At 33.3% G+C, this 27638-nt stretch overlaps 3 protein-coding genes across 3 annotated transcripts in view; all 3 read right to left on the bottom strand.

Annotated features, from left to right (window-relative positions):
* Positions 1-3501: 3501 nt before the first annotated feature.
* Positions 3502-4386, bottom strand: LOC125816845 (glucuronoxylan 4-O-methyltransferase 1). The gene has a single exon (XM_049496487.1). It carries the CDS (start codon positions 4337-4339, stop codon positions 3509-3511), a length of 831 nt encoding a protein of 276 aa, XP_049352444.1. The 5' UTR covers positions 4340-4386; the 3' UTR covers positions 3502-3508.
* Positions 4387-4849: 463 nt separating this feature from the next.
* On the bottom strand, positions 4850-12133 carry LOC125816831 (probable serine/threonine-protein kinase At1g09600). Its single transcript, XM_049496465.1, has 8 exons — positions 11111-12133; positions 10618-10902; positions 8738-9055; positions 7692-7919; positions 7235-7335; positions 6308-6422; positions 5726-6196; positions 4850-5479 (listed from the first exon to the last, which is right to left on the bottom strand). Exons 1-8 carry the CDS (start codon positions 11573-11575, stop codon positions 5273-5275), a joined length of 2190 nt encoding a protein of 729 aa, XP_049352422.1. The 5' UTR covers positions 11576-12133; the 3' UTR covers positions 4850-5272.
* A 6233-nt stretch (positions 12134-18366) lies between these two features.
* The window catches only part of LOC125814973 (zinc finger CCCH domain-containing protein 19-like), a 61248-nt gene continuing 51976 nt past the window's right edge, over positions 18367-27638 (bottom strand). Inside the window, 5 exon segments of the mRNA XM_049494405.1 lie at positions 18367-18984; positions 19263-19313; positions 20674-20733; positions 21886-22007; positions 23126-24084. Coding sequence (XP_049350362.1) covers positions 18835-18984; positions 19263-19313; positions 20674-20733; positions 21886-22007; positions 23126-24084 — 1342 coding nt within the window. The 3' untranslated portion in view covers positions 18367-18834.

Below are 27638 nucleotides of genomic sequence, written 5' to 3'. Positions count from 1 at the left end.
CGACTCTTTGGATTTTTTTCTTTTCTTTTTATATTAATACTCCTGTCATTTTTGACGAGAAAAAAAAAAAGAGAAAAGAAAATTGAAAAAGAAACGTGTCAATTAATATTGGAGAAAATGATTACCTACCTGTCAATTCATTCCATTACTAGTAAAACTATCCGCGTTTTGCGCATAAATTTAATATCACGAAATTTATAAAATAACACTTAAAACTTATCAGCTATTAAAACTAAAGTATTATATTATCTTACATACAAAATTATGTAGTAAGAAACATTAATAATGTAAAGGAAAATGAAAATTATTACATCTTATAATTTATCTTTAATAACATAAGTATAAATTAATGATTGTAAAAATACATACCAGAATCTGTAACATAAGCAATGATGTTAGTGAGTCACTCAACAGGAGCAAAGTACACAAACATTTAATTGTGAAGAAGAGGTTCAGAATTTTCGTTTTTTTAAAATGAGAGGAAATTCCTCTATTTATAGACAATAAAGGATAGTGTGAACAAATATTTATTGTGCCTTATCAGAAAGGTTACAACTATTTGGAAAAGGTGCAATCCTTCGAAAATGTCACAACCTTTCATAAAAGTCACAATTTTTCATAAAAGTCGCAACTCTTTATTAAAGTCGCAACTTTTAATAAAAGTTACAACTTTTCATGAAAGGGTAAGGCTGGTTTTGGAAATAAATAAATTAACAGGAAATTCTGATTTGTGATGGCGTCACGTAGGCGGGCCCTAAGGTGTATATATATATATATATATATGATTATACCACTTTTCCATTTAGGTGTCATTCGGTTTAAATTATATTAGTACGTGTTATTAGTAATATAAAGATTAGCTATGCTTTTAAAGTTGGATGTTTATCGAAAATAATTTCAATAGAGATAGGGTAAGGTTTATGCTCATCTTTACCGGCGTCCTCAAGTCCTTAAAATAGCTTGCACAACTCTTCATTTCGTAGGCCTCGCTCGATTCACTTATTTTTTTTTAAATGTTAATATCAAAATATTAGCCATCAAGAGAGAGAAAAAACTTGACTTTAGGTTAGGTCGGTCTCATCATTCACACAATTCTCCAGTTTATCGATTGATTATGTGAGTAAGCATCCAGCACATAGCGAATGAAAAAAGTGTTTATCCTGGATTTTCTTTGTCAAGAAAAATGTCTTCCTCGTTGTTGATACCAACAAGACCCAGATAGATGATGCCCTTTGATTGATAGTGAGAGGATTCTTAGTATGTGCATACCCACAAAAGAGGGTGCGGATAAAAAAATAAGCATTTGATTTTCTTTGTTGCTCTCCCTTTGCAGTTAGAAAGGAATCTGTCTAACTTTGGTAATTTCCCCCTATGCAATTCACAAAAATTCTACGAATCTCTTGGTGGATAAGTTTGACGAATCAGCAATCGTGTGGAATTGAGTTTCTTATTTGGTGAATTTGATCTATAGTTACATGACAATCGATTCCATTTGGTGGTACCCTCTCGATGATTATTGATTCAACATTGATTTTGTGCATGAATTGGAGGACTCTCCTTTCATCCATCGAGTCAAGTAAATGCAGTGTACTATTTTCTAACTAAATCGTAAATTCACAAACAAAATAATTTTAATAAATAGTAATAATTATTAGCATGTCTTATATAAAAATTTGCTCATATGACTTCAATATGAAATTACTGTAATTCTATGAAAATATAGCATGGGTACTAAATCAAACTTTTACAAAGGAAATGATCGACAATCAACTTTAGGTTGAAAAGTTTTTGAAAATTATGATAACAAATGTGTTTCAAGAAACATTATTTTTCGAAATTAAAATTAAAATACTTCTCCAAAAAATACAAATGATTCTTTGGAAGAACTAACAGAATATTCTATACAATATCCTAAACATTTTCTTAAAGTTTTTCCAAATTAAATTTCCCTAAACAAAAAAGAAGAAAAAAAACAAATCCTAAACAACATATCTTTGTTTGGTCTGCCATGTGATGAGAAAATATTTTTTTACTCAATTGGCAATGGATAGGTTGGCCATGACTACTACACGTCCAATTTGTTGCACCAATTTAATTAATTAATTTATTTCCATAAATGATTTGATAGGTTAACTATATATTATTTTAATTTGGTATCTTGTCAACATTATGTAAGTTATTAAAGTAGTCACTTGAAAGGGAAATTTGTCTTGTACTCTAAGCTTCATTAGGAAAAATCATTCCTTGCCCAAACTCTGTCCAACAATGAATATTCTTCCTCCAATCATTTAGAATAATCAAATTCTATCCCTTTCCTAATTCACAACTACTTGTTTTATAAAAAAATAAATAAAAATGTGTCAGGTAATTTGCGTTCTTTTTATTTGTCTAATTTTTTATATACAAAATTATTTAGTATCTATTATTGATGGGAGATATCAAATATCTCATAAAATTAATTGAGATGTGTATAAATTGATATGACTAACTAATAGATCGTACATTATGCTCTTACTACTAAACTAAAGTTCAGAGGTTAATTTTTACATACACAAGTTAAAGAATATTCAAAGAGTTAGCGATGTGATTTAAATTCCGCATGGGTTTTAAATATAAAACTATTATTTTGATTACGAATATAATAAAATTTAGAAATTTTTTTATCCAAATTTTGTAATTAGTTTTTTTTTAAAAAAAATCCTTAATATGTATTAGTAATTTATCTAAAATGAAATAAACAATCTTTTCTTCTTCATTTCCACTATTTCAATCCAAACAAATATTGAAATACATCCCATTCTTCTTTTCCCTAGTTTTCAAAACATAGAGAAAAATCATCATGCATGATTGACAAAAAAAAAATCTCTTAAATGATAAATAATTAAGGTGTGTTTGATATAACAAAAAGTTATTTTTGAGAAAAACTTATAATAAGGAAATTATTTTATGTTGGATGGTTACCCAATCAAAAGGGAGAAATCACTTAACACGGAGGGATGCCATTTTCTCTAATAAATATCTTAACTTTGAATGTCATATCAATTGCTTCCATTGTGACATATTATTATCAATCTCTAATACTTGAAATTCTCACGAAAACACTATAAAAACTATATTATTATTATTATTATTTTAAAGAATCTCTTAACAAAACAAATATAGATTAAGCATTTTTACAAAAAAAAAAATTTCATAAAAATTAACTTCTATGTACCAAACATATTACATGAAAAAAGTAGTCTCAACTTCATTTGCCTCTATTATACCTAAAATATCATAATATTCCCAATTTATTGGTATTATTGATACTCTCCTCACTCAAAAACAATAACCTCAGTGATCCATCAGCAGGATCTTCCAATCATCCACCCCTCAAAAAATGAACAAATAAAGAGAGATAAACTAAAAATAAAAATAAAAATATGTTACTCAAGACTCTCACAACTGTTTGACATGAATCCAGTGAAATTTTTCAAGAGTCCGAGTAATATAGAGGACAAAAAAATAATTAGGGGCAAAATGGCATATTCAAGTTGCTCTTATGACTAGGAATTGTAAAATGCCTTAACCTCCCAACTTGTTTCTTCATATATCCCTCACACAAAAATTCCCTAGAAAATTTGTCCTCAATATCCCTATTCACATCATGCACAAACAAATGTGTCTCTCCATCTTCTCTGTTCCTTGCCATCATTCCTGCTGTATAAATTGCTGTCATTCTTCCTGGTGCATCCTCATAGTATCCTGTTGGTGCATCCACCATAATTATATCCCATTTAATATCATAAATTTCACTAGGCATACCCTTTAAGGCAAGTTGACACATTGAATATCTAGGATCAGCTATAGTTGTACACTCTGTTCCTTTCCCTGCTTCTATTAAAACATTTGCTTGATTCACTTTACTGTCATATGTAACATGGTAGGATTCCAACATGGGAAATCTCTTCTTGATTTGTTGTATCCATGCCTCATCTTCTTCGAGGAAGATCGTTCGTCCTCCATAGTTTAGTGTGTGCCACATTAGGCTATCATGTCCAAGACCAAATACAAGGAAGTTGCAAGGTGATTTCTTGTCTAGAATCTTGGATGTTACTAATATCTCTTTTTGTGTTTGTTGTGGTGTGATGGCTGAGGTTGTGTAGTGAATGAGTGATTTTGCTACTGATGATGGAATTTTATTACATTTTGGTGATGAACAAGTACTTTTTGATGATGATGATGTACTTAGACTGGATGATGTTAATGTTGATCTCAACACAAAGAGAAGTAAGAAAGCTATGAAAACACATATGAGAAGAAGCTTTAGGCTAAGTGAACCATGTGTTTTAGGCCTCATGCTTGACTTGGGAGTTATTACAAGTTTTGTTTAAAAGCTAGGAGGCAAAGAGATATATATATTGAAGATTTTGATGTAAGATAAGAAAAATTTGGATGAAGCAATGTAGTTGCTGGTAGATATGAAGAGGTTTGGTAGAGAGAGATCTACTTGATTGTGATGGAGTTTGTTGATATTAAGAGGAATGTCAATTTGCTATGGGGCAAGAAAGAAGCACAAAGAGCTTTATGGAATCCTTTCACCAACAAATAATTCAATTGAATTTTATTTAGTGTAGCTTTAATATATGATTTTTGTATTTGAATGAAATGAACTCGAATAGAGTGGGTAAATGTACAAGATTCATATAACCGATCCCTACTAGTTTGGCGTTAAAGGTTCATTGATTGATTGTAAGTGTTACACTTCTAATGAAAAAAGAAGCAAAAGTTTCATAGACATGGTGACTACCACCAACGTTTATGTCCAATATCCATGATGAAAAACGAGAAGAATATATAAACTAGATAATTTGATACTAAATGTTAGATCCTACCATCATATTGATGTATCTGTGTAATATTCAAAATTCCTACAAATTTGAAAGAAAAAAAAATGTTTATCCTTTACATGAAGAACTGACCAAGGTATAACTGTACAACAATACTTCCCAACACATACACCACCAAAAGAATAACTCTCTTTTCATTCCAAGGGCCATTACAAGAGGAGGTTAGGATATGATTCTGGAACTGTAGACTGTGCATTCTGCTAAGTACTACTTTCAGTATAGGCAAAAAAGACTTGAGAGTTCCATGTGAGTAAAGCTTTTCTCTTGCTGCTGCGATTTTCGTAGGTTAGGATTTATTGTTGCTTCCTTGATCCATGAAACTCTACCATTGGCTAGAGTTCTGTAATACATCAAAAGGTTGCATCTTCTTGCTCCTCTACAAGTCACCGGCCATTGGTCGTATAGTGTAAGAGCGATTCTGTTTGCCCATTGTCAGTGAGGTTTTTTCTTATCTTATTTCTGTCAATACGAGCTTTACGGACAGCCTGCTGAATTTGTTTCTCATGCTCTTTCAGCATTTCGTCGATGTTTCCACCAGGTGGCATCAAAGGTCCAGAGTAGTGGATTCGATTCTTCTTTGGAATATAACCCTACAGCAAAACAAAAAATAAATTTATTAGGCACTCTACTGGATAGTACTCGTGATATGCCTCTCTCTCCTTCTTTTTCTTCAGCCAAAGCAGAAAATGGAAGATCCTTTCTGTGAGCATATTTCTCTTTCATTGTGTTTTTTTCTTCATTTTTATTTTTTGGTGTGGTGTAGGATTTCAACCATAATACACTACTAAAAGTGGGCCAAAATAGCCAAGACGTAAAGCAAATTGGAAGTTCCTTACCACTGCAGACTCCTTTCCTGTTGTATGTTTGTCCTTCTTATTGGAAGAGTCTTTCCCCAAAAGAGAGTAGGATGAGTCAGAATCATTAAGCTGATTATACGTCCCAGTCGTATGCTCTTCAGGCCACTGTGAGTGGGTACTGACCTCCCTGCTCATATCATATCTTGAACTACCATGAGCTGCAACTGAATTGGAGAACCTGGACAAATGTGCAGCTGCACCATGAGGTCTGAAGGACTTTTGAGCACTTAATTCTCCAAATATTGAAGAATCAAATGCTTGTTGAGAACTCATAAGAGGACCAAGTCCACTGGTATTTGTGTTTATGGAATTTCCAGAATCACTGACTTGTGATAAATGGCCATTATTTAAAGATCCTCTGCTGGGATCAAAAGGGAAAACAGGGCCGCCATCTTCTTCATGATTGTACTTCTCACTAACGCTTGTGGGATTTAACTGCTGTTTCCTCTTCTACATGCCATAGAAATCCAGATTATATGTGAATCTTACACTCAGCTTAAAGGTGAACATAATGTAGATAAAGAAAAGCTAAAATATGTTATTGGTGTCTAAGGAAAAAACCTGTATGGATGCTGGTAACTCAGCATTAGCGTCAGGTGCTGGTACTGCTTTTGACTGTTTTGCAGCCTTTCTACAAGATTCAATGCCAGATCCTTTTGTACCTTCACCTCTTTGCCTAGAAACAGAATATTGCTCAATAAAGTGAAAATGAAAGCAAACAATCTCCAGTTCAATGAGAACAAAAGAAGGTCTTCAGTTCAAGAGAATTTCTTGAACCGAGACTATTAGACAAGTCAGAACACAGTATTGGTTAACAACAACACGTTAAAAGCTGTTGAGTCAACTGAAATATAAGGCTCTTTGATTTGGTTAATGAGGTTGAAAACTAGGCTGGAATGATGAACACCTGCAGGACCATGACTGCAAAATGCAAGCTGGATGCCTTTGCTTGGGCGAAGAAAAAGTTATCAGACCTTTTCTCATACTCCCTCCATCCCATTTTATGTGGCACCATTTGACTTGGCATGGTGTTTAAGAAAAAAATGAAGACTTTTGGAACTTGTGGTCTAGAACAAATTCTTAGATATTTGTGTGGTTGAAAATCATTTCATTAAGGATAAACGAGGTATTTTAAGTTAAATTGTTTCTAATTATAGTAAGGTGACATTCTTTTTGGGATGGACTAAAAAGGAAAAGGTGCCACATAAAATGGGACGGAGGGAGTAATATCTAAGAGACACCAAATCCTCAATATACTAAATATACAACAAGACAGCCTACTTTTTCTCTAGAGGAAGTAATATCTTTATTGATTAATGGGAAAAATTCCAGCATACTAGATTTAAATAAATGGTAGAGAAGAATCAACAAAAATGTAACAAAACATCCTTAAGGACAAGATCCGATAAATAAAGCACAAGTAATTAAAAGAAATTGTATGTCAATCAATTTATTTGTATTAAAAGAAGAGAAATCAGTAATGAGTACCTTCTTGCTTCCTCATCTCTCATCTTAGCGTCAAATTCCTTGCTTGGAGGGTACTTAGGTAAAGATGATGGATCACAAGGAAGAGGCTTTGTTGTGAAGAACTGGAACAGAGAACCCAAACATTAAAATATATAAACAGTATAAAGAAATAAAGAGGGTGAAACACCATAAGAAGCAAATCAAACCACCAACCACTAGAAACTTCTTCACTGTGCTTAATTTTCAGATATCTATAACCACATGATTCGTATCCAGAACTGCATCATACAACATTTTACTAGCATATGCATAGAAGTGATCCAAATACAATGAAGACAAGATCTTGAGTTCCCAGAAAGGGAAAAGATTGCTGATATGGAAAAAGACGTCTGAATAAATTGACTTCCTGATTTGAGGAACTAAAAAGCTCTCTGAGAAGATAAAACAAGCTATTCACAATCTATAAACTAAGGCTTACCTCATTTTGAAGTGCCAAAGTAGCAGAACCCCGATACTCAGGTTCAAAAGCCAGGAGAGAATCCAAAAGTACTAAAGCTGATGGAGGGAAGTCCTTGAATATGTTGGCAAGGCAGCGTTTATATGGCTGTTGAGGTTTAAAGATCGTCGCATGTGGCAATTTTGATTTCTTCCAGTATTCTTCGGATGGTGAACCACAAAGTTTAAAGATCTTATGTAGCTGTTCCACCTGCATAACAGCTTATCCAATGAGTCATTATTGAATGGTCATTTCCTGACCGACAAGGGATGCTGGTCAGGAAACCTGTCCAATCCCAAGCCCACCCAAACCCCTTTTCTGGAACACATTTTTAAATGCACATCAGATATGCGTACAATGATAATACATGCACCAAGAGAAATGATAAGCTATAATAGAGAGAAATGCACATTTTGTTTGGTTAAATATGGAATGGTGTACAACAAAGTTGGCAGAATGCAGAAGTGACTAATGCATTTCTTTCTTTGATAGAATTTGACTAGTGCATTTTGTATGAGTACCTTGCAAGCATAATATGATTCATACTGTTTTGAAAGGAAAGGACTAGGGAGAGTACCCTAAGTTCCCAGGTGCTCAAAGGCGAAAACAACATTCGTCTAAAAGAAGTTGCTGCTAGACTAACAATTGTATGATACACTCAAGTGGCTGGAACTAAAGAGCAAAAACTAAGAAAATTCTTTATTGTTCATCAATGATATGGTAACATGTGGCAACCTTTTAACCCATATTTACCACTCGATTATGCGACATTGCAGACCACTTTAACTCCTTGAGAAACTTAACAACCAAGGACACACATGGAAAACATATTCCCGACGTGGGTAGAATATACTAGGTTGATGTTCTTCAAATGTATCACTTTTACAAAGAGATGTGGTAGATTGAAGGTTCAGTATGAACTTTCCTCGTCCTAAAATGTGCATAGGTTTATTAGCAAGAGAAGATATATCAGTATATTCTTATTTATAACCAAATACACGAAACAAAAACAGTGACTTCAACCATACCTCAGTTCTTCCTGGCATTATAGGTTTTCCTGCAAACAATTCAGCTACAATGCAACCAGAACTCCATAAATCTACAGCCACTCCATAGTCTGTAGCACCAAGCAAAAGCTCGGGAGGACGATACCACAAAGTAACTACACGACTTGTTAGAGGCTGCCTTTGATTGGTTTGGTAAAGAGTTGCCAGCCCAAAATCGCCAATCTTGAGGTTACCACTGTTGTCGATCAGAAGATTTGAACCCTTGATGTCACGGTGAAGGACACCACGACTATGGCAGTATTCAAGTCCACGAAGAAGCTGTTGAATGTAACATTTAATCTGCAAGATTACACATATTTTTTAGAAATGCAACCATCATACATAACAGTAAAAATATAAACAAGAAAGATCAGACAAACTATGACAATTTTGGTGAGCAACATGCTCTTCTCCAAGATTCTTCTCCCCAGCCCTTTTCCTATTTATTCCTCATATGACGAAAGAGGAAAGAGCAACATTAAGCCACTTCTCTCAGGCCTTTCTGCCTTTAGTCTATAGACCAAAATTAAAGCCATCTAAAATTGCCTCCACTGAAAGTAGCCTACCTTCTCTTGGCAGGTGGATAATGAAGCAGTATTGACACAGGAGAAGTTGAGAGGCAAGGAATTTCACTTATGTTCTAGATGTTACTTGTGTGGGGAACAGGCAGAGACAACCAACCACTCTTTTTACACTGCAAATGGACACAACAAATCTAGAGAATTTCACTAACCTGAGAAAACTAAGGTGGGTGATGCCAGGAAACACCAAGGGTTTCTTGACGGTTGGGGGAGCGAAGGGTATTTGTCCAGTCAGAAGGAGAGATGGAGGATTGTCCCGACATGTAATTGGTGGACTATATGGAAAGAGAGAAATTAGAGGTGCTTTGACGGCAAGCAGTACAGCATTCAGAAGCTGAAGATGAATTGCCTAGCTCTTTAAAATTTTGGTGTAAACAGGAATGTAGTACAAACAGAAGATATTTTTGATGTTCTAGACAACATGTAAGAAGTATCATAGGATGACAAGCCTCTATTTTGTAACTGTCTAACTCCCAGACCTATACAGTTTTTGTATAGGATACCCGTTAATATACAGAATGTTACCACTACAAAAAAAAAATATTGCCCTCCACTAATACCAAGATTCATCATTTTACACAACTTAAATAGCTTCTCACCTGTGCTTAAAGGATGGAATCTTTATACAAGAGCTTAAAATATAAATCAGGCACATATCCACCTACTTGAATCATGCATATTTTCAACTTTAGAAGAAAAGATGTGTTTCCCCTTTTTCTTCCCTAAATTTATTTCTTTTAAAACAGTTTAAGGTCTGTACACACCACCCTCCCAAGACCCCACTTGTGGGATTACACTGGGTATGTTGTTGTTGTAGACATGGAAAAATGAAAAAGTGACAAGAAAGAAAGTGAAGATTTTTCATCATTCCATCGGGTCTTAACTTAGCATCTTTAGAATCAGGATGAATGCCGTGCATAATTGATCCTTTGAGAAACAAATATCTAGCTGTCTCTCTCCAAATTTGAAGCATTGATCATTACAACACACTCAACAGAAAGCCCAACCATACTCCCTTTAACAAAAACAGACAATGGAGTTGGAGACGGTTTTAACTGAGGTAGAACTCTAGCACAAAAGATTATTTCGCAATTTGCATCAGTGAGATCAGGTCTAATATCCTTAAGTTAGCACATCTCTATTTCATTCCATTGTTGAAATTTCAAGTAATTATATCTTATTGCAAGTAATGTTTATTATATAATATATATATAAACATCAACCACTGTCTCCTTTAGATAAGATATCTAAGTGACACGGACTGCAAACAGAAGAACACACCTGAGATTCAGTAAATTTGACAGCTGGTGATGCTGCAAGACCTGTAAGGTCATGTTCCATGTATTCAAAGACAAGAAACAGACTGCCTGAGACGCGAGAGGTCACAAGACCTTCAAGTTTCATAACATTTGGATGATCTAGTCTGCGAAGTATTATAATTTCCCTAGCCATAAAACGAACACTCTCTGGATCCATGTTGATAAATCGTACTTGCTTCATTGCAACAATCTTTCCAGTTTCCAGGTCTTTGGCTCGGAATACACAGCTGTATGTACCTTGGCCAATCTGTATTGTTTATAAATAACCATCAATTGGAATGGGAAAAAAAATACAGGAAACAAAAGCAGGTGCATTAATGAATATCACTAATTCTTATTTGGAAGCAGAATGAAACTGCTCTTACATGGTAACTGCAATTGTGTAAAAAAATTGCAATTTCATTAACTTTATACCATAATTTAGCAACAAGTGCACATAGTAGCTTCAGATTCACCTGATCTAACTTCTCAAATGAATCTCCCTTCCGAGGAACCCATCCTTTGATAGCTTCACCTGCCACGTTTGTCAGCCATGATGGCCATCCAGCAACAACTTGTGCACCATCAACTCCATTCCGAACACAGAATATTCTATTTATCTGAGGTTGTTCTCCAACCTCGGTGGCATTTGTTGCTGCCAAACTTTGCACCTTTGGCACTTCAGGTTTCTCAAAAACCATAGGCTTCTTCTCTCCCTCATCCCAAGCAGGTGGGGTGGAACCTGCACTTTTCTCAATTGGCTCTGTTGATATAAGCCTCGTAGTCGCATCATTGCCACCAATATCAACATCCACCAAAACATCCTCATCCTTGTCAGATGCAATTAGTCTTTTGGATGAAGATTTATTTTTTTCTTTCTCCTTATTTCGTTTCCTGCCATTCTTTTTAACAGAAACCCCCTTTGAGCAAACACATCCCATGATATCCAAATTTAAAGCTCCCTCTTTCTAAATAAGAATCAATGCACTCCCCACAATATCCAAATCTTAACACAAAATTCAATCCATTTTCACGCAGTTTCTCCGGCATTTAGCTGAATTGGACCAGCATTTCTCACAAATCACCAAAGACTCCAAAAATTAACCCCCAACCTCAAATCCCAATCAAGAAAACAATATATTCTACAAGCTTCTTGATTAAATAAAAATGGATTGGTACCTCAAAGAAAGACTAGTAATCTTTAGGATCCAAATGGGGTCAGGAAAATTCGCACAAACAACGTAAAACAAGAATCCCAACAACCCCAGATCCCAGAATATATGGACCCTCACCAAACACCAACCCACATTGTAAGAAAATCAAGAATGTAAGTGAAATTATGTACTAAAAATGAATTTTGACACAATAAACTCCAATTCCAGGATTGCTTTCCCGAACTTCCTGCAGTTATTTTCTTGCTAAAAAACAAATGATTTCAATTCAAATCACACAGTAAATAACTAAATACAACAAGAAAAGCAAAATTATACAACAAAAAATAACAGAAAGAAAGAAAAAATCAAAATGGGTTAGTCCAAACCTACAAATCGAGTGATTTTCGGATCTGACAGATTGTGAATCATGAAAAAGTAGATAAATTTCAGATATATTCTAAAAAAAATTAATCTTGGAATATACCTAATTCTTTTTCTTAACTCTTAAGAAAATTAAACAATAAAAGTTTTGAAATTTAGATTCTTTTTTATTTGGGAAATTCAAAATTGAGATATTTAATACAAAAAATTAGGAGAATTTGTTGAGAGAGATGGAGGAAGAAAGGACATAAACGTCTCGTGAGGAAGAAGGAAAGTATAGAGAAATTTTGCAGGAATTTACTGTGGGGCCCACTACTGTAACATACTGACACGTGGCTGAAACATTAGGAATACTTTCATATCAAGTGGGACCTACTCAAATATCGTCCTCCTCTAGTATGGCCGTTAAGGTGCTGCCAAACAAATTTTAGAGAACTATATTTCCTTGAATTTTTAGATTTATATGTAAATATATTACCGCGTCAGAGAAGGTGGTGCAGTGGATGAATTATTCATCCTTAATTAGAGGTTTTAAATCGGACTTTGATGTGGATACTTCCTCCATTTATATTTACTTGTTAAATATTTTCTAATTTGATTTCCCACAAATCAAGGAAGGACATGTAAAAAAAAATAACTTATTATACCCTCAATTTATTAACATTGAATTAATGTCTTTGAAAAATGTAGTGGTTAATATGTTTAAGACTCTATTAATTAATGAGGATAAAATGGTAAACTCGTTATATCAATTAAGTACTATTATTTTAATAGGTGTGTCAAGTCAAAATTTGACAAGTACAAAGGGATAGAAAGAGTATTGAATATTGAGTGGGGAAAAATATTACATACTAATTTTATATGATTGATAAGTACTTCCTCCGTTCATTTTTATTTGTCACTATTTGACTTGACATACCTATTTAGAAAACAATTATTGATATTGATATTTTACCACATTATTCATATTAATTGATGTTTTAGTATTAGGTCTTGAAAAATAATTTGAAGAATAGTATTCAATGTTAAGTGTAAAATATGAAGAAAAAAAAGAGAAAGATATTTTTTGATATGTCAAAAATAACAAGTAAAACTAAAAATCTATTCTGAAAATAAGTTACAGGTAAAAATGAACCGATAGATACTTGTTGACTACCTGATAAACATATACTCCACTAATATGCTTTTGCAGGCTAAAGTACATTTAAATATAATAATATATATAACTTAAAATCTAATTTACTTTGTTAAGCAATACTAACATTGATTAATGAGGATAAAGTTTGGTGTCTCTAGGGGGGACTATATTAATTTGCATTACAGTTAAGTGATATATTGTAAATTATAACAATAATTTGGAAGAAATCAATAATAATAATATATTTAATGTAATTTTATGAGTTAAGAGAGTATAGAATAGTGTTGATCATGAGTTGATTTGGATCGATTATTGGTTAAAATCGAAATTAAATTAGTTAATCGAGTTTTAAATTATTGAAACTGAACCAAATGTAATATTCATTTATTGATTTGGTTATTAACAATTATGATTCAGTTATTAATCATAAATTAAAGATAGAGTGGGAGAATAAAAAAATAAATGAGTTCTCCAAGTAATAATTGTCCACCATAATGTACCTTTTTTTTTTTCAAGTTGAGTTCACCGAAGTAGAAAAAATAAAATCAAAATCGAAAGAGTCAATAACTGAATTATGCCCCCAAGTTGATTTCATTACCCCTTTAAATTATAAATAAATTTTGATAAAGGCATATACAAGTTAATATTATAACTATTTCAATCAAATTAAAATTGAAATCAATATATTTTAATTGATTTGGTTCGATTTTGATTTGGATCGAATTTTATTTAAATCATAAATATCCATAGTGAAGAGTGTACGTATATCTAAGTGTTATCTCGTGGAGATAGAACGATTGACTCAAAAAGACCTTCAGCTCAAGTAGACAACGCATATCAAAATAGTTTGAAAAGGAAACTACATAAGTAAAAAGGCATATCAAATAAGTATAGGGAAAACATTATTGTGTGGATTATTAATTTATTTTTAAAAAGGAATGGTGATAATAGTAAAATAATGTGATAATCAAAACATCAAAAATAACATATAGTAATAAAAATGGAGGGACAAAAATTATTAAAATAATATTAATGCTATTGATATGAAAAGAAAAATATATACGATATACAAGTATTATGTTGTAAATTGAGGTGAGAATATATTTTTATTTACTAATTAGGATTTTAAAAAATAAAATTATTTGGTCTTCGAAAATATTGGAAAGTATTAACATTTACATAGTATAACGAAACTATAATTTGATTAACTCTTGGGAAAAGAATCAAAGATATGGTGTGAACGTGTATCTTATGGAGATGACAAAATATTTTTGGAAATGGGAACTAGTAAGTCATTATTTTTATAAATGAAAAAAACAAAACAAAATAGAAAAGATAGCACGATAAAAGATTCCCCAAAAAAGGAATAATATCTATAACAAAATAATACTATGATTGAAGTACAAAAAAACAATAAATATTACTAGTAGAAACTAAAGAACAATAAACTACAATAGTACTGCTACTACTACTAGCATGTAAGGATAGGTGAGACAACACACGACTACTTATACCAGCTCCTAATTTGTGTCTTCCATAGTCTCCTATATAAGATTATGTCATCACTAAATTGAAACTGTAATATGTTTTGTCTAATCATTTCTCTCTAATATTTTTTCGACGTGCATTTTCTGAGATCATTCATGACTCCTCTCACATCTCTACATTAGACATTCACTTAACTCTTATTCACATGTCCGATTATTTTAGTCTCGCTTTCTACATCTTGTTCTCAATTGATGTTACTCTCATTTTAACTGCAATATTTTCAAATCTAATTTTATCCCTCCTAATAAGACTACTTTCAAATAAATGTATTAAAGAAATTTTTTTTTTAATAATATTTGCAACTTATTTAGTTAGAATTTCAAAATCTACTTAACCAAAGAAATATTTTTATCAAAACAAAATTATATATACGTACTTCAGATAGTTGGGTGTTTGATCATTTTCATTCAATAAAGGAAAAATGCTCAAATATGTCATCAAACTTTCAAAAAAGGCTCATTTATGTCATCCGTTAAAAATTTAGCTCATCTATGCCATTGTCGTTAAAGAAAAGACTCATCCATGCCATTTTTTTAACTCTGATTTTGCAAATCATTTTTTATACCCCAAACAACGTTTAACACTTTTTCAATTGGAGTTTTTGGATCAAATGTACTCTTTTTGCTCCTTCTTCCTTATGAACATGAAGAACACATAGAGACATAAACAACTCCCAAATTTTCAATATTTTTTCAAATTTTTACGAAATCATCTCAAATTTCGGCTACATCATTAATTTCTTTTTTTTAAAATTCAAAATTCTAAAAATCATTTGTAGAGTTTAAAAAATTCACTGGTATTAAAAAAATTCCAGAAAATTGAAAATCATGCTTTGAGTCGTGTTTTTGTAGTTGTATTTGACATTAGATCTTTGTTCCCTAGTATTTTTTTGAGTTTATGTTTAAAATTTCTACCATTAAAAAATGTTGAAATTTTAAAGTTTTGAAGAAATTTCAAGCCCTTGACAGCAATGACATTGATGTACTAAATTTTTAACAAATAACATAATTAATAAGCTTTTTAAAAAAGTTTTGATGACATATTTAAGTCTTTTCCTTTAATAAATGCTACTGCTAGCATATGGAAACTAAGAAGTACCTCATATAGTTAGGTGTTTAAAAAAAATAAATGCTATTGTTCGCATATGGAAACAATTTAATATCTATAATTGAGTAGGTTGAGAATTTATAAAATTTTAGGTTTGACAAATAAAAATAAAAATAAAAATACTATAGGTAATTTCTTTTAATTTGTCCAAACTTTAATAGATTTTTTTTTTTTTATATTAGTAGATTACTTGAACGAACTACACATACACGTTTACTTAAAATATAATTTTTTAATAGAAAAAGTAAGATAAATTCAATTAGATTAACCATTTTTTTTTTCTAATTTATATACAATCATATTGGATGGTTGCATTAGATCTAATCAAATTTGACAAATGACCCGACAAACATAACCATTAACCCGTTTCCTTAATATAACAGTTTTATGAACTTGTAATCCAAGAAATCAAAGCGCAGAGGAAAACAGAGTAGAAAAAACGAAGAAGAAAACCCTAGGCGAGCACCGCATTGCACCAAAAAGAAGAAGAAACTTGTCAGCTTTGTTCGTCAAGTTCCATTGGTGCTTTGCTTGTTGTAAGTTTAGTTAGTTGTATTTTGATGGTGGAAAAAAACTAGTATTGTGGCGTTGAAATTGAATGATCACCATCATGCTTTGTTTTTTCTTCTTTTAAAGAATTTTTTTTGACTCGAACTGAATCATGTATACTCATACAAGTATTTATCCTACTGGTTAAGCAACAAAAGATTTGTGTTGTAATTACTGATTCTTTTTTTTCCCGGTTAACACTGTATTAATCTTTTTTATGGGCCATGATACAGGGTTTGATTTAATGGCCTACAGAGGTCAGGGGCTGGCTAAGCAAGTCTCGTTTGAACTTCTTCCTGCAAGTGAAATCCTTTGTCTCGTTATTGTTATATTCTTCACACGAACTATATGTTTCTGGATGGGTAACATTGCTTAATGAGCTTGGTCACAAGTTTGAATATAGGTGCAGTGTTAGATAAAACATAATGAATCATCTGTATACCACATAAATAAAGCCGTATGATCATCATAGTTGATTAATATATTGATTTTGGAAAATGGGTGAATTTTTCCTACTTTTGAAGTTGTAAAAATTCGTGCTAACGTAAGAGATTAAATTTTTTGTTGGATAGGAGAAGTGGCGTTCCAAAGGATGATTTTCTCGTACTGAAGTTTATCCTTGGAAGTTGAGCACCTGCAATAATGCTGTACTAAAAAATGCAGTTGGCTGATATGAGAGTTTTTATGATGATGAATAGAAAGATGTCTGGCCTGTTTTGATGTCTGAGTACATAATTTGATTACAAAATCTAGACACCTGGAATAAATTCAGGGAGAAGTTAATGGAAAGCAGTACTTTATTATGCCACATTAGGAAGAGATATGGACAATTTTCTTTCTTTCTATGCAAGCCTATCATTATTAATAGGTGTAATATGGCAGCATTATTATAATACTGTAAAAATAGCCTTGTACATTATGTTAACATATTGAAACTTTTACATATTGGTATATTGAGAATTTCTTAAGCCCAAGGATTTCCTTTTTCCTTGCAAGTGACGTTTTATTTTACTTGTAACTTTGGTCCCTTGATTAACTATTTCTGACAGATTTTACTTAAAGAATGACAATAATATTGAATATTTGTTCTTTAGTTTTACATTGGTTTAGACAATTAAAATACATAATCTAATTTTTATTTCCTTTAATATTTAGTCATGTAACTAATACTTATTAAACTTATTTTAGCATGATTTAGTACTTTTAAATTATGATCATTCTCATTATGACTTGTTAATTGCAATATTTGTTTTACGCGATTTCATTATTATTATTATTTTTGTTGGATATTTTAGTGTCATTAATCATATCATATTTTGTGTTATTTTCTTAAGAAATACCTTAGATAATTGTATATTTGGTAGGACTAAAGAAATATTTGAAGTACAAGTAAATTATATGTTTGTATGAATACTTTACCAAAATCCGAAAATCCGAAAAACTCGAAAATATCCGAGGCTGAAAAATCCGAGTTTTATTGATTTGGTTTGATTTATAAATTTAAAAATCTGACACAAATGATTTGGTTTGATATTTGAAAAACTCGAACCAATCCGGCCAGGTACAACCCTACTAGTATGCTAGGATAATTTTGGCAATTTGATCCGACAAAAAGATGAGACGTAAACTGATGAATCAAGATGCTTTTTTGTAGATAAATCGAGATGAATTGCATTCTTTCAAAGAATTTTTTGATGATGTAAGCTCACTTTTAGAATTATCACAAGAGGAACAAGAACTCATTTTTGCTTTCCTCTTCCAGAAGCAATGTTTTTCCTTTTTGAGAATATACATAATGCTGAGGTGCGGATATCACATTGAAAATTTCATTTATATCATGTAGATGATTTTCCGACTAATGACATGTGCACAGAGGGAAGACATGCAAGTTCAGAAAAGATGATTTCTGGAAAATGGAGATAAGTTGAAAAGAATAAACCATATACCCCTTGATCCTTCTCATGAATCATGATATGAGTAAACCTGGTTTTTTTCATAACAACTAAAGCGGTCCGGAAAAAGTTTTAACTGGCTGTAATAAGCTAAAACTGAATAATCTTTGTCGCAACTAAATTCAAAATACCAAGGTAAGATCTGCAACTGATAGAAGCATCTTCTCTCCGTCAAAGACGATCTACTAAAGTTTTCCAGCAAAGGCTTGACAACACCAATTTAAACAAGGAAGGAGAAGATGGTGAGTTGCACATAGCATCATTACATCTACTAACTACCTGCGCAAGGTGCTCCATTTTCCGGATCACATTTGACAACTCCAGGAGGAGTTGTCTCATCCGCGCATTAATGCATCTTATTACCATCCCTCTCACTCCAAGATTATTTTTCTCTGTAGGGTTGCCTCATCTGAGCATAGGTGCATTTGATTGTCATCCCCATCAAGAGATTCAAGCTCTACTTCCTCTGGAATCACTCTAGGAATATTCTGCAGCGCAAGTTCCAGCTCTCGAGCAATCCGCTGACATTAACAGTGAAGGGTGTCATCAGATATTTAAATGTTTCGCAACAAATATTGATTCAAGATAAAAATGAACAGGCCCCTAATATTTTCATGTTACTGAAAAGGAAGCTGTAATCATTTTACAACATTTGATCCGTGTTGCATGATAATATTTTGCATTCTCATGCCAATGGGGTATAAACTCGTAGAGATACAAACAATCCAAATTAACAAGGAGTTCCTAAGGAAATAAATTATCCAAATTTAAAAGTAACTTGGTAAGATTGAAACCATACATGATTAGTGATGTCCTCATGAAGGATTTTAGCCTTCTGTTCAAGCTCCACCTGCAAATAGAAGAGTAAGTTTTATGGTAATACTAAACAGTAAACAGAATGAATCTATAACTGGAAAACTTGAGGAATTGAGCTTATATCCTTTCAGAAATGTATAAGACAAAAATAAAAATATCAGCACTCTAATAGCTCAAACATTTAATAAACATTTTGTTGATTTGAGTCTCACCACAACCCATTACTGAAAACTCCCCATGACTCGGGGAATATATCCATGCCCACAAGTGAGGAGGATAAAAAACCAAATGCAAACTATATACCCTTTCAAGTAGCTTAAGATTATAAATGAAGTTGTACAAATTCAAAAGCACTTTTTTGAAAAAATGAAATACAAAAGGACTCTCTGTATAGTAGGGAACTAGAAAAGCACTGTGTTAAACTGAAGGATTCCCTCATTATCTCCACTAGGCAAGAAGTGCACTGATCCACATAACCCACTATTGAATCATGTTGTTTGGATGATCTGCGATAGTGTTCTAGATGAACCTGTTCAATGTCCAGATATACTCTATCTTGCGGCCTTCCCAAAAATGCAATTCTAAAGTTGTCTTAACCTTTTGGATGAAAAGAATATTCATGTAACATGCAGATGACGGGAAAACAGTTTTTTTGAGCTGGTGCTGTAGAGTTTGCTAAAAAAGAAAAAAGACGATTGGTTTCAGTGAGTCACGCTTTTTATTTGAAATGGAACACGATGATTAAGGCCAGCTAGCAGGCACTGTTATTTGGTGAAACCAAAACTGAGACACTATCAAGTACACGGAATGTTTAGGGCTACAGACCAGGACTGGAGGACCTATTCACATTACAGCGACTCATTTTTCCATCAACAACCTCCACGATAAGGGACCAGGATTAGAAGAAGAAGATTGAGAATTCACTTGCCACTCCAGTATTCTCCCTTGATCAGAGTCCTTTTCATAACTGGTTAAGAATTGGGTCCCACTAACCCAGCCGAGATCTACCCAGGTCTACTAGTTGCTTCCCACCAGAAGGACCACATGACAGGACATGAAGGATACATGAAAATGACCAAGTCACTCTTAGGGAAAGGATGACTCCTAGAACAAGGCAAGAGAGCATGTGGTATGTTGCAAGCAGCATGTTGCCTGAAGAGCTGAGACTTGAGAAATGCTTTATGATGAAAGAGAAAACTGGGTTGTTCTAGAGGCAACCAGAACTTGCACTGAGCAGTCCCGACAGAGTGATCACTTTTTGGACAAGTCATTTATTTGGGAGTACTTTATACTGGAAACAATAGTTAATCATATTAAAGTTTTCAGTCATATAATAATACCGAGACTATGTTTCAACGTAATAGTTATGTCAAAATGCAAGCCAAAAAACTTACAACTGTAAGCTTTTTGAAAATCCCAGCTTTGACTTTCTTTCTGAACTCATCACATTCTTCCTGAAAAACAGAGAAAAATGTCAAAACACATTGAATTGAAGGTTAACCAAGAAAGCTTTTTGGTAGAGTTTTTGCCACTGGGTAGTTCCACACTGTTAACATGTTTCTCAAGTATAAATGAATACATGTAACAGCTTCAAATCAACTAAGGGTAAGATGCTATGTTGTATTCTGAAGAAACAAAAAACTAGCTTCCATTAGGATCTAGACTACTAGAAACGTTCAATCATTTCCTTTTTTATTAGTAGAAACATTCAATCAGCTTTTTCCCTCAGTTCAAGAAATACTCAAAGTGATAATCAGTAAATGGAAATGGGAATAATCAGTAGGTGCCTTTCTATTAGGTCTATAACTTTTTTTTTTTTGGATAAGCAATTTCCATTAGTGTAAATGCACCAAGAGTAGCTCAAAAGACTAAACAAAAACAGGAGTGCTCCAATTACACGTGGCAGTTCAGCAGCTCTAGAATGCTATCAAACATTTATTGTCTAGGATATTTTATATTACTTCCAATTTGATGATCACACAAATCTACCTCAGCTTCCACAAGGTTGAGAATATTGGTAACCCAAATGAAGCCACTCGTCAGTCACTGAATTTGTTTTTTTCCGTAACTAGAAACATAAAGGGGTAAGGTATGCATACACTTTACCCTCCCCATACCCTAGATATGGGATTACACTGAGTGTGTTGTTGTCGTAACTAGAAAACGTATAACGTTCCAATACTGTGGTGCAGATTACACCTACAAGACGAGTTAAAAAGCTATTTTCTTCTGTTTGTATAGAAAATAATAGCTAATCCACATGCCACACCTCCTATCATTGGCTGCAATAAGGATCTTTTCCAAGAGTGAAATCTATTATGACACTACTAACATAAAAATCTGAAACAGCCAATGATAACAACTTCTCAAAACAAGAGAAAACCTTTGATCCTTTTTAAAAGATCAAAACAAATATAGCCTAGAAAATAACCAACATCCAAAATTAACAACTTTTTTGCAGTCTGCTTTTAGCAGTATGGAATCTAACTCTAAGTTAGAAGAGTGACACGTATTTGTACATGAAAAGACTCGGATTAACAACATTTAATATCTATATGTAATGAACGTATATGTAGAATGATCATGAAAGGGTTGAAGCAGGTTACACTAGAAAACTCATCATCAGAAAGCGTGTTCAAGCAAACATTTTCAGTGATATTTGAAACTTGAATTAAACTCTTGCAACAGCAGTTATCGCTTGATCCATGCTTGATCCCTGAAACACTCGCTTAAACAAGAAAGATGTCAGTTTGAAAGCAAAATTGGTGCTCAACATTAAGTTTTCAATGGAAGAAAATATTCAATATTAAGACATAGAAGATGAGAATAAGATTATGATCATTGCCTCACTCTCTCCATCCAATTTACTTGACCTGCTTGCTTTTTTCTCTTCCAAATTTACTGAGCTTCTTTAAGAGATCAATTTATCTTATTTCATTACGTCATATCTTTTCATTGATCTATTCCACTCGATTCACATATCAAATTTCTCCTTCCAGATTTATCCAAATCCTATTAAATTTAATTATAGTAACCTATTTCTAATTTTCTCTCTCAACCTTTGAAGCAATTCAAACTAGGTTTTCTACTCTTTTTCTTTGGGTTGGAGAATGTAACTTGTTTTAGTTTAGCAGCGACCATCCTCCGTCCTGAAAAGAGTAGTACGATCTGGAATCAACTCATCTGATCCTCTATGTCAATTCCGAATCGATGCTTTACTATTTTCAAAATAGTATTTACATATTTGAAAACTACATATTAATTACTACTAATAACAATTATTTTGGTAAAATCTTACCAAATTATTTAACACATCGTAGTCAAAGAAAGAAACAATTTGACTCACCAAATAGTAATAGTATCATACAACATGAGCAGACAAAGTATAATAACTAATAAAGAAGGTTTTTATGTTCCAAACAAAATATAGAGGGTGTTAAGAATGAACTCTTCTCTCAATATTAACAAAACAACATTGACAAACCCAAAGGAAATTCAGTTCACGGGAAGATGAAAAGATGAGTTTTGAGTTTCAACTTTTATTTCATGTGCTTGAACAGATTATAAACGTCATGATAACAACAAAAAGAGTAAACAAGTTGGTTGAGGAAACATAAATCATTTATGTTTAAAAAACAGGTGTTCTGAATGGAAGACATGAGCATACTGCAGCATTCAGACATATTCACAGCAGTCATATTTTGGATAATTTCAAGTATCCTAAAACTTTGTATGGAGTACATGAACATAATGCAGCATTCAGACACATTCACAGCAGTCCACCGAGGGATGTTAACAACTATGTAAAAAAACAAATCAAAGAATGAAGCCATTTGTTAAAACAACCTGTAATTTGCACAAGCTGATGAGAGTTACGCAGCTCAAAATCACGTGGATCTAACTTGACCCGAACAAAACTTCCTATAATCTTGGTTTCAAATGACTCAGGCTTCTTGATCATCTCCAGAAGCAAACTCCTCTTCAGGTAAACGAGTTTGATATTTTCAGGAATCAAGGCTGCAAATTGACTTTGTGCTGCAGTTGAATACGAAATTGAGGATCTTTTGTTTTGTTCAACCTTTTTCTCAGTTTTAGAAGCCACCAACATTTCTGTGTCATTGTCTTCAAGATCATGATCAAGCTCATCCTTTTGTAATCGCTCCTCATTTTCAACAAAATGGCTTATAAGGAGGCTAAATATTTTGTCTTTGTTTACCACTTTTTTCCCCAAAATAGCTTCTAACTGAACATCACAAAGGATCTTTCTCCTTTCAACCGGATGGATAAGGTTATTTTCATTTACATATTTACTTACCATCGATGTCACATCATATGGGGATAATTTTTCTCTGGTATCGTGACCTATAAGCTGAAGAAAGTCAATTAGAGATTTTGATCCCCATCCAACAAATTCTTTTTTCTGTGAAGTGTCGCTTCTTTGCATCTTTGTTTTCTGTTGTGTACATATTTTCTTTTCACCCCTTTTCTTCTGAGGTCCTCCATCACTGAAATTTTCCGAAGAAAGTTTCTCATCCTCATTTTCAGCCAGAGGTTCAAGTCCTACTTTTTCGGGAATCACCCCAGGAATATTTTTCTTTGTAGGGGTGGTTGTCTCATCTTCGCATTGATGCATCTTATTTCCATTCCTCTCATCTCCAGCCATTCCTCGATGCATATGATTGTCATTCCTATCTAGAGATTCAAGCTCTATTTTCTCTGGAGTCACTTGGGGAATATTCTGCAGCACAAATGACAGGTACGAAGCTTGCTGTAGGAGCTTTCTTTTCTCCAGATGCTGGAAAAGTGTAAACAAGGGGTTAAGGAAACACTTTCCTTTCTTTGCAGAATGGACCAGGATGAAGAACATCGAGACAACAGTACACACAGACAAAATTAGGGAATGAAGGATGAGATGATAAAAGAGGAACATAGGGGTTAAGATGAAATTGGTGATCATAGAAAGTAATGCAGGTGACCAAACACAGAAGCTTACTACCAAATCTGTGCTAAATTTTCCATCCTTGGGGCTGGTTTGGCGTTCTGTCAAATACGATAAATTTAGTCACCCAAAAAAGAAGGAAAAAAGGATATTCCTCTCTCCGTCCTTTCTCATTTGCTCGATCAATGAGTTTTTGCAACAATTCCAGCTCTTGAGCAATCCTCTGCCATTAAAAGTGAAGGTGTCACCAGATATTAGATGTTTTGCATATATATGGAATCAAGATAAAAATAAACAGGTCCCTAATAACTTCATGTTACTGACATGGAAGCTGAAATCTTTTTACAACATTTAATCCATGTTGTACGATAATTGTATTTATCATGCCAATGGAATATAAATTCGTAGAGCTACAAACTATCCAAATCAACCAGGAGTTCCTAAGAAAAATAAATTATCCAACTTTAAAAGTAACTTGGAAAGATTGAAACCATACATGCTTTGTGATGTCCTCGTGAAGGATTTTAGTCCTCTCTTCAAGCTCCACCTGCAAATAGGAGATTAAGTTTTATGGTAGTACTAAATGGAATTGGAGTTCAGCTGAATCTATAACTGGAAAACTTGAGGAACTGAGTTTGTATCTTTTTAGAAATGTAGAAGGTTAAATTAGAAGTATCAACCCTCTAATAGATCAAACATTTAATAGAGATGACACACACAATTCTAAATGGTGTCAGAGCAAGAATTTTTTATTTGATTTGAGTCTCACCACAACCCATCACTGAAAACTCCCCCATGGCTCAGGGAATATATCCATGCCCACAAGTGAGTATAATGAAAAAACCAAATGCAAATTATATAGAAGTATTCCCTTTCTAGTAGCTCATGATTTTAAATGAAGTGATACAAACTCAAAAGCAATTTTTTTTTCAAAAAAAGGAAATTCAAAAGGGAAGGCTATAACTTTGTCAAATGGAAAGATCTGATAGTGGAAAAAGATATGGGGGTCTGGGAATTAAGAACCTGAAAAACCACAGTAAGGCTCTCAGAATGAAATGGCTATGGAAGTATGCAAATAACAAGCAAATGCTGTGGGGGAAGTCATTGATGCTAAGTATGAGGAGGAAGACAGGTGGATCACCAAGGAAGTAACTGCTTCATATGTTGTAGATCTATGGAGATTTGATCTCTATGGAGTGAACTCAAGAATAGCACCAAGATCTGATCTCCCGGGCTAGGCAAGAAGTGCACTGATCCACGCAATGCACTATTGAATCATGTTGTTTGGCTGATCTGCATTAGTGTTTTAGATGAACCTATTCAATGCCCAGTTATATTCTATCTTGTGACCTTCCCAATAATGCAATTCTATGTCTTATCCTTTTGGAGAAAAAGAATATTCATGTGACATGCAGATGATGGGAACACACTTTTGTTGAGGTGGCGCTGTAGAGTTTGGTTAAAAAGAAAGAAGACAACGGGTTTCAGTAAAGGCCAGCTAGCAGGCACTCTTACTTGGTGAAACCAAAACTGACACTATCAAGTTCACAGAATATTTAGTACCGGGACTGGAGAACATATTCACATTACAGAGATCATTTTTCCACCAACAATCTACAATGATAAGGGAAAAGGATTAGGAGGAGAAGAAGAAGATTGAGAATTCACTTGACCACTTCAGTAGTTCTCTCTTGATCTGAGTCTTTTTTCAGAACTGGTTAAGAATTGGGTGCCACTATCCCAGCCAGGATCCACCCAGGCTCTACTAGTTCCTTCCCACCAGAGGGGTCACACCATAGGACATGAAGGATACATGAATATAACAGTCGTATATTCATGTATGTTATCCGCAAGAGAGCATGTCGTATGTTGCAAACAGCATGCTGTTTGAAGAGCTGAGACTGGAGAAACTAGTTCCCACTCAAAATCCATATTACAAGCTCTAACACTATATAACAAAGAGAAATTGGGTTTTCCAGAGGCAACCAGAACTTGCACCGAGCAGTGCCGACAAAGAGATCACTTTTTGGACAAGTCATTTATTTGCAGGTATTTTATGCTGGAAACAATAGTTAATCATACAAAGTTTGCAGTCATATAATAATATCTAGACTATGTTTCAGCGTAATGGTTATGTCAAAATGCAATCCAAGAAAACTTACAATTGTAGGCTTCTTTTGAAGCCCAGCTTTAACATTTTTTCTGAGCACATCACAATCTTCCTGAAAAACACAGAAACATGTCGAAATTCATTGAATTGAAGGGTTAACCACAAATCATGTCAAATTCTATATAGCTGATTAGCTGAAAAATCATGTCAAATTATTATAAGTAGAGTTTGCATAGACAGATGCCCTCAAAAGATGAAGTAGGTTACCTCAGAAATCTCAGCATCTGAAAGCATGGTCAAGCTAACATCAGTTGCCATATTTGAAACTTCAATTAAACTCTCGCTGTTGCACGTATCACTTGATCCAAGCTTGATCCCTGAGAACACTCCTTAAACAAGAACGATGTCAGTTTGAAAGCAAAATTGGTGGTCAAGATTAAGATTTCAATGACAGAAAAATATTCTATATTAAGACTTGGAAGATAAGAATAAGATTATGATCATGGCCTCAATATCTCCATCCAATTTCTTGACCTGCTTGCTTTTTTCTCTTCAAAATTTACTCAGCTTCTTTAATTGATTGATTTACTTATTTCATCACGTCATATCTTGTCATTGATCTAATCCACTCTATTCACATATCAAATTTCTCTAAATACTATTTTGTTTAATAATAGTAACTTATTTTAAATTTTCTCTCTCAACCTATGGTGCTAGTCAAACTAGATTTTCTACTCTTCTTCTTTGGGTTGGAGAGAGTAACTTGTTTAAGTTTAGCAACGATCATCCTCCATTCCGAAAAGAGTGGTATGATCCGGAATCCACTCATTTGATCCTCTACGTGTATTCTGACATCGATGTTTAACCATTTTAAAAATAACATTTACATATTTGAAAAATACATATTTGAAAAATACATATTACTAATTACTACTAATCACAATTATTTGGTAAAATCAAACCAACTTATTTAAACATATCGTAGTCAAAGAAAGAAACAATTCGACTCGCCAAATAGTAATAGGATCATACAACATGGGCAGACAAAGTATAACAAATTCTAAAGAAGATTTATATGTTCCAAACATAATATAGAGGGTGTTAAGAATGAACTCTTCACTCAATATTAACAACCCAATAATGACTAACCCAAAGGAAATTATGAAAAGATGAGTTTCAAGTTTCAACTTTAATTTCATGTGCTTGAACAGATTATTAATGTCGTGATAACCACAAAAGTGTAAACAAAGTTGGTTGAGAAAACATAATCATTTATTTTAGAAAAAAAATAGATGTTCTGGCTAGTTGAT

This window comes from Solanum verrucosum, unplaced genomic scaffold, assembly GCF_900185275.1.
Source record: "Solanum verrucosum unplaced genomic scaffold, falcon-dt-bn FXZP01000261.1, whole genome shotgun sequence".
NCBI classification, from domain to species: Eukaryota; Viridiplantae; Streptophyta; class Magnoliopsida; order Solanales; family Solanaceae; genus Solanum; species Solanum verrucosum.
The sequence above is the reverse complement of the archived record's forward strand: the minus strand, read 5'-3'. Positions and strand labels throughout refer to the sequence as shown.

What these genes read in the sequence shown, in the direction of transcription:
- LOC125816831 (XM_049496465.1), bottom strand. Translation starts at nt 11,575, where the DNA reads ATGGGATGTGTTTGCTCAAAGGGGGTTTCTGTTAAAAAGAATGGCAGG. An exon ending in TCAAATTTACTGAATCTCAG is followed by an intron (nt 9,056 to 10,617) that starts GTGTGTTCTTCT and finishes GTAATCTTGCAG; the next exon opens with ATTAAATGTTACATTCAACA. An exon ending in AGAGATGAGGAAGCAAGAAG is followed by an intron (nt 6,423 to 7,234) that starts GTACTCATTACT and finishes TTCTGTTTCTAG; the next exon opens with GCAAAGAGGTGAAGGTACAA.
- LOC125816845 (XM_049496487.1), bottom strand. Translation starts at nt 4,339, where the DNA reads ATGAGGCCTAAAACACATGGTTCACTTAGCCTAAAGCTTCTTCTCATA.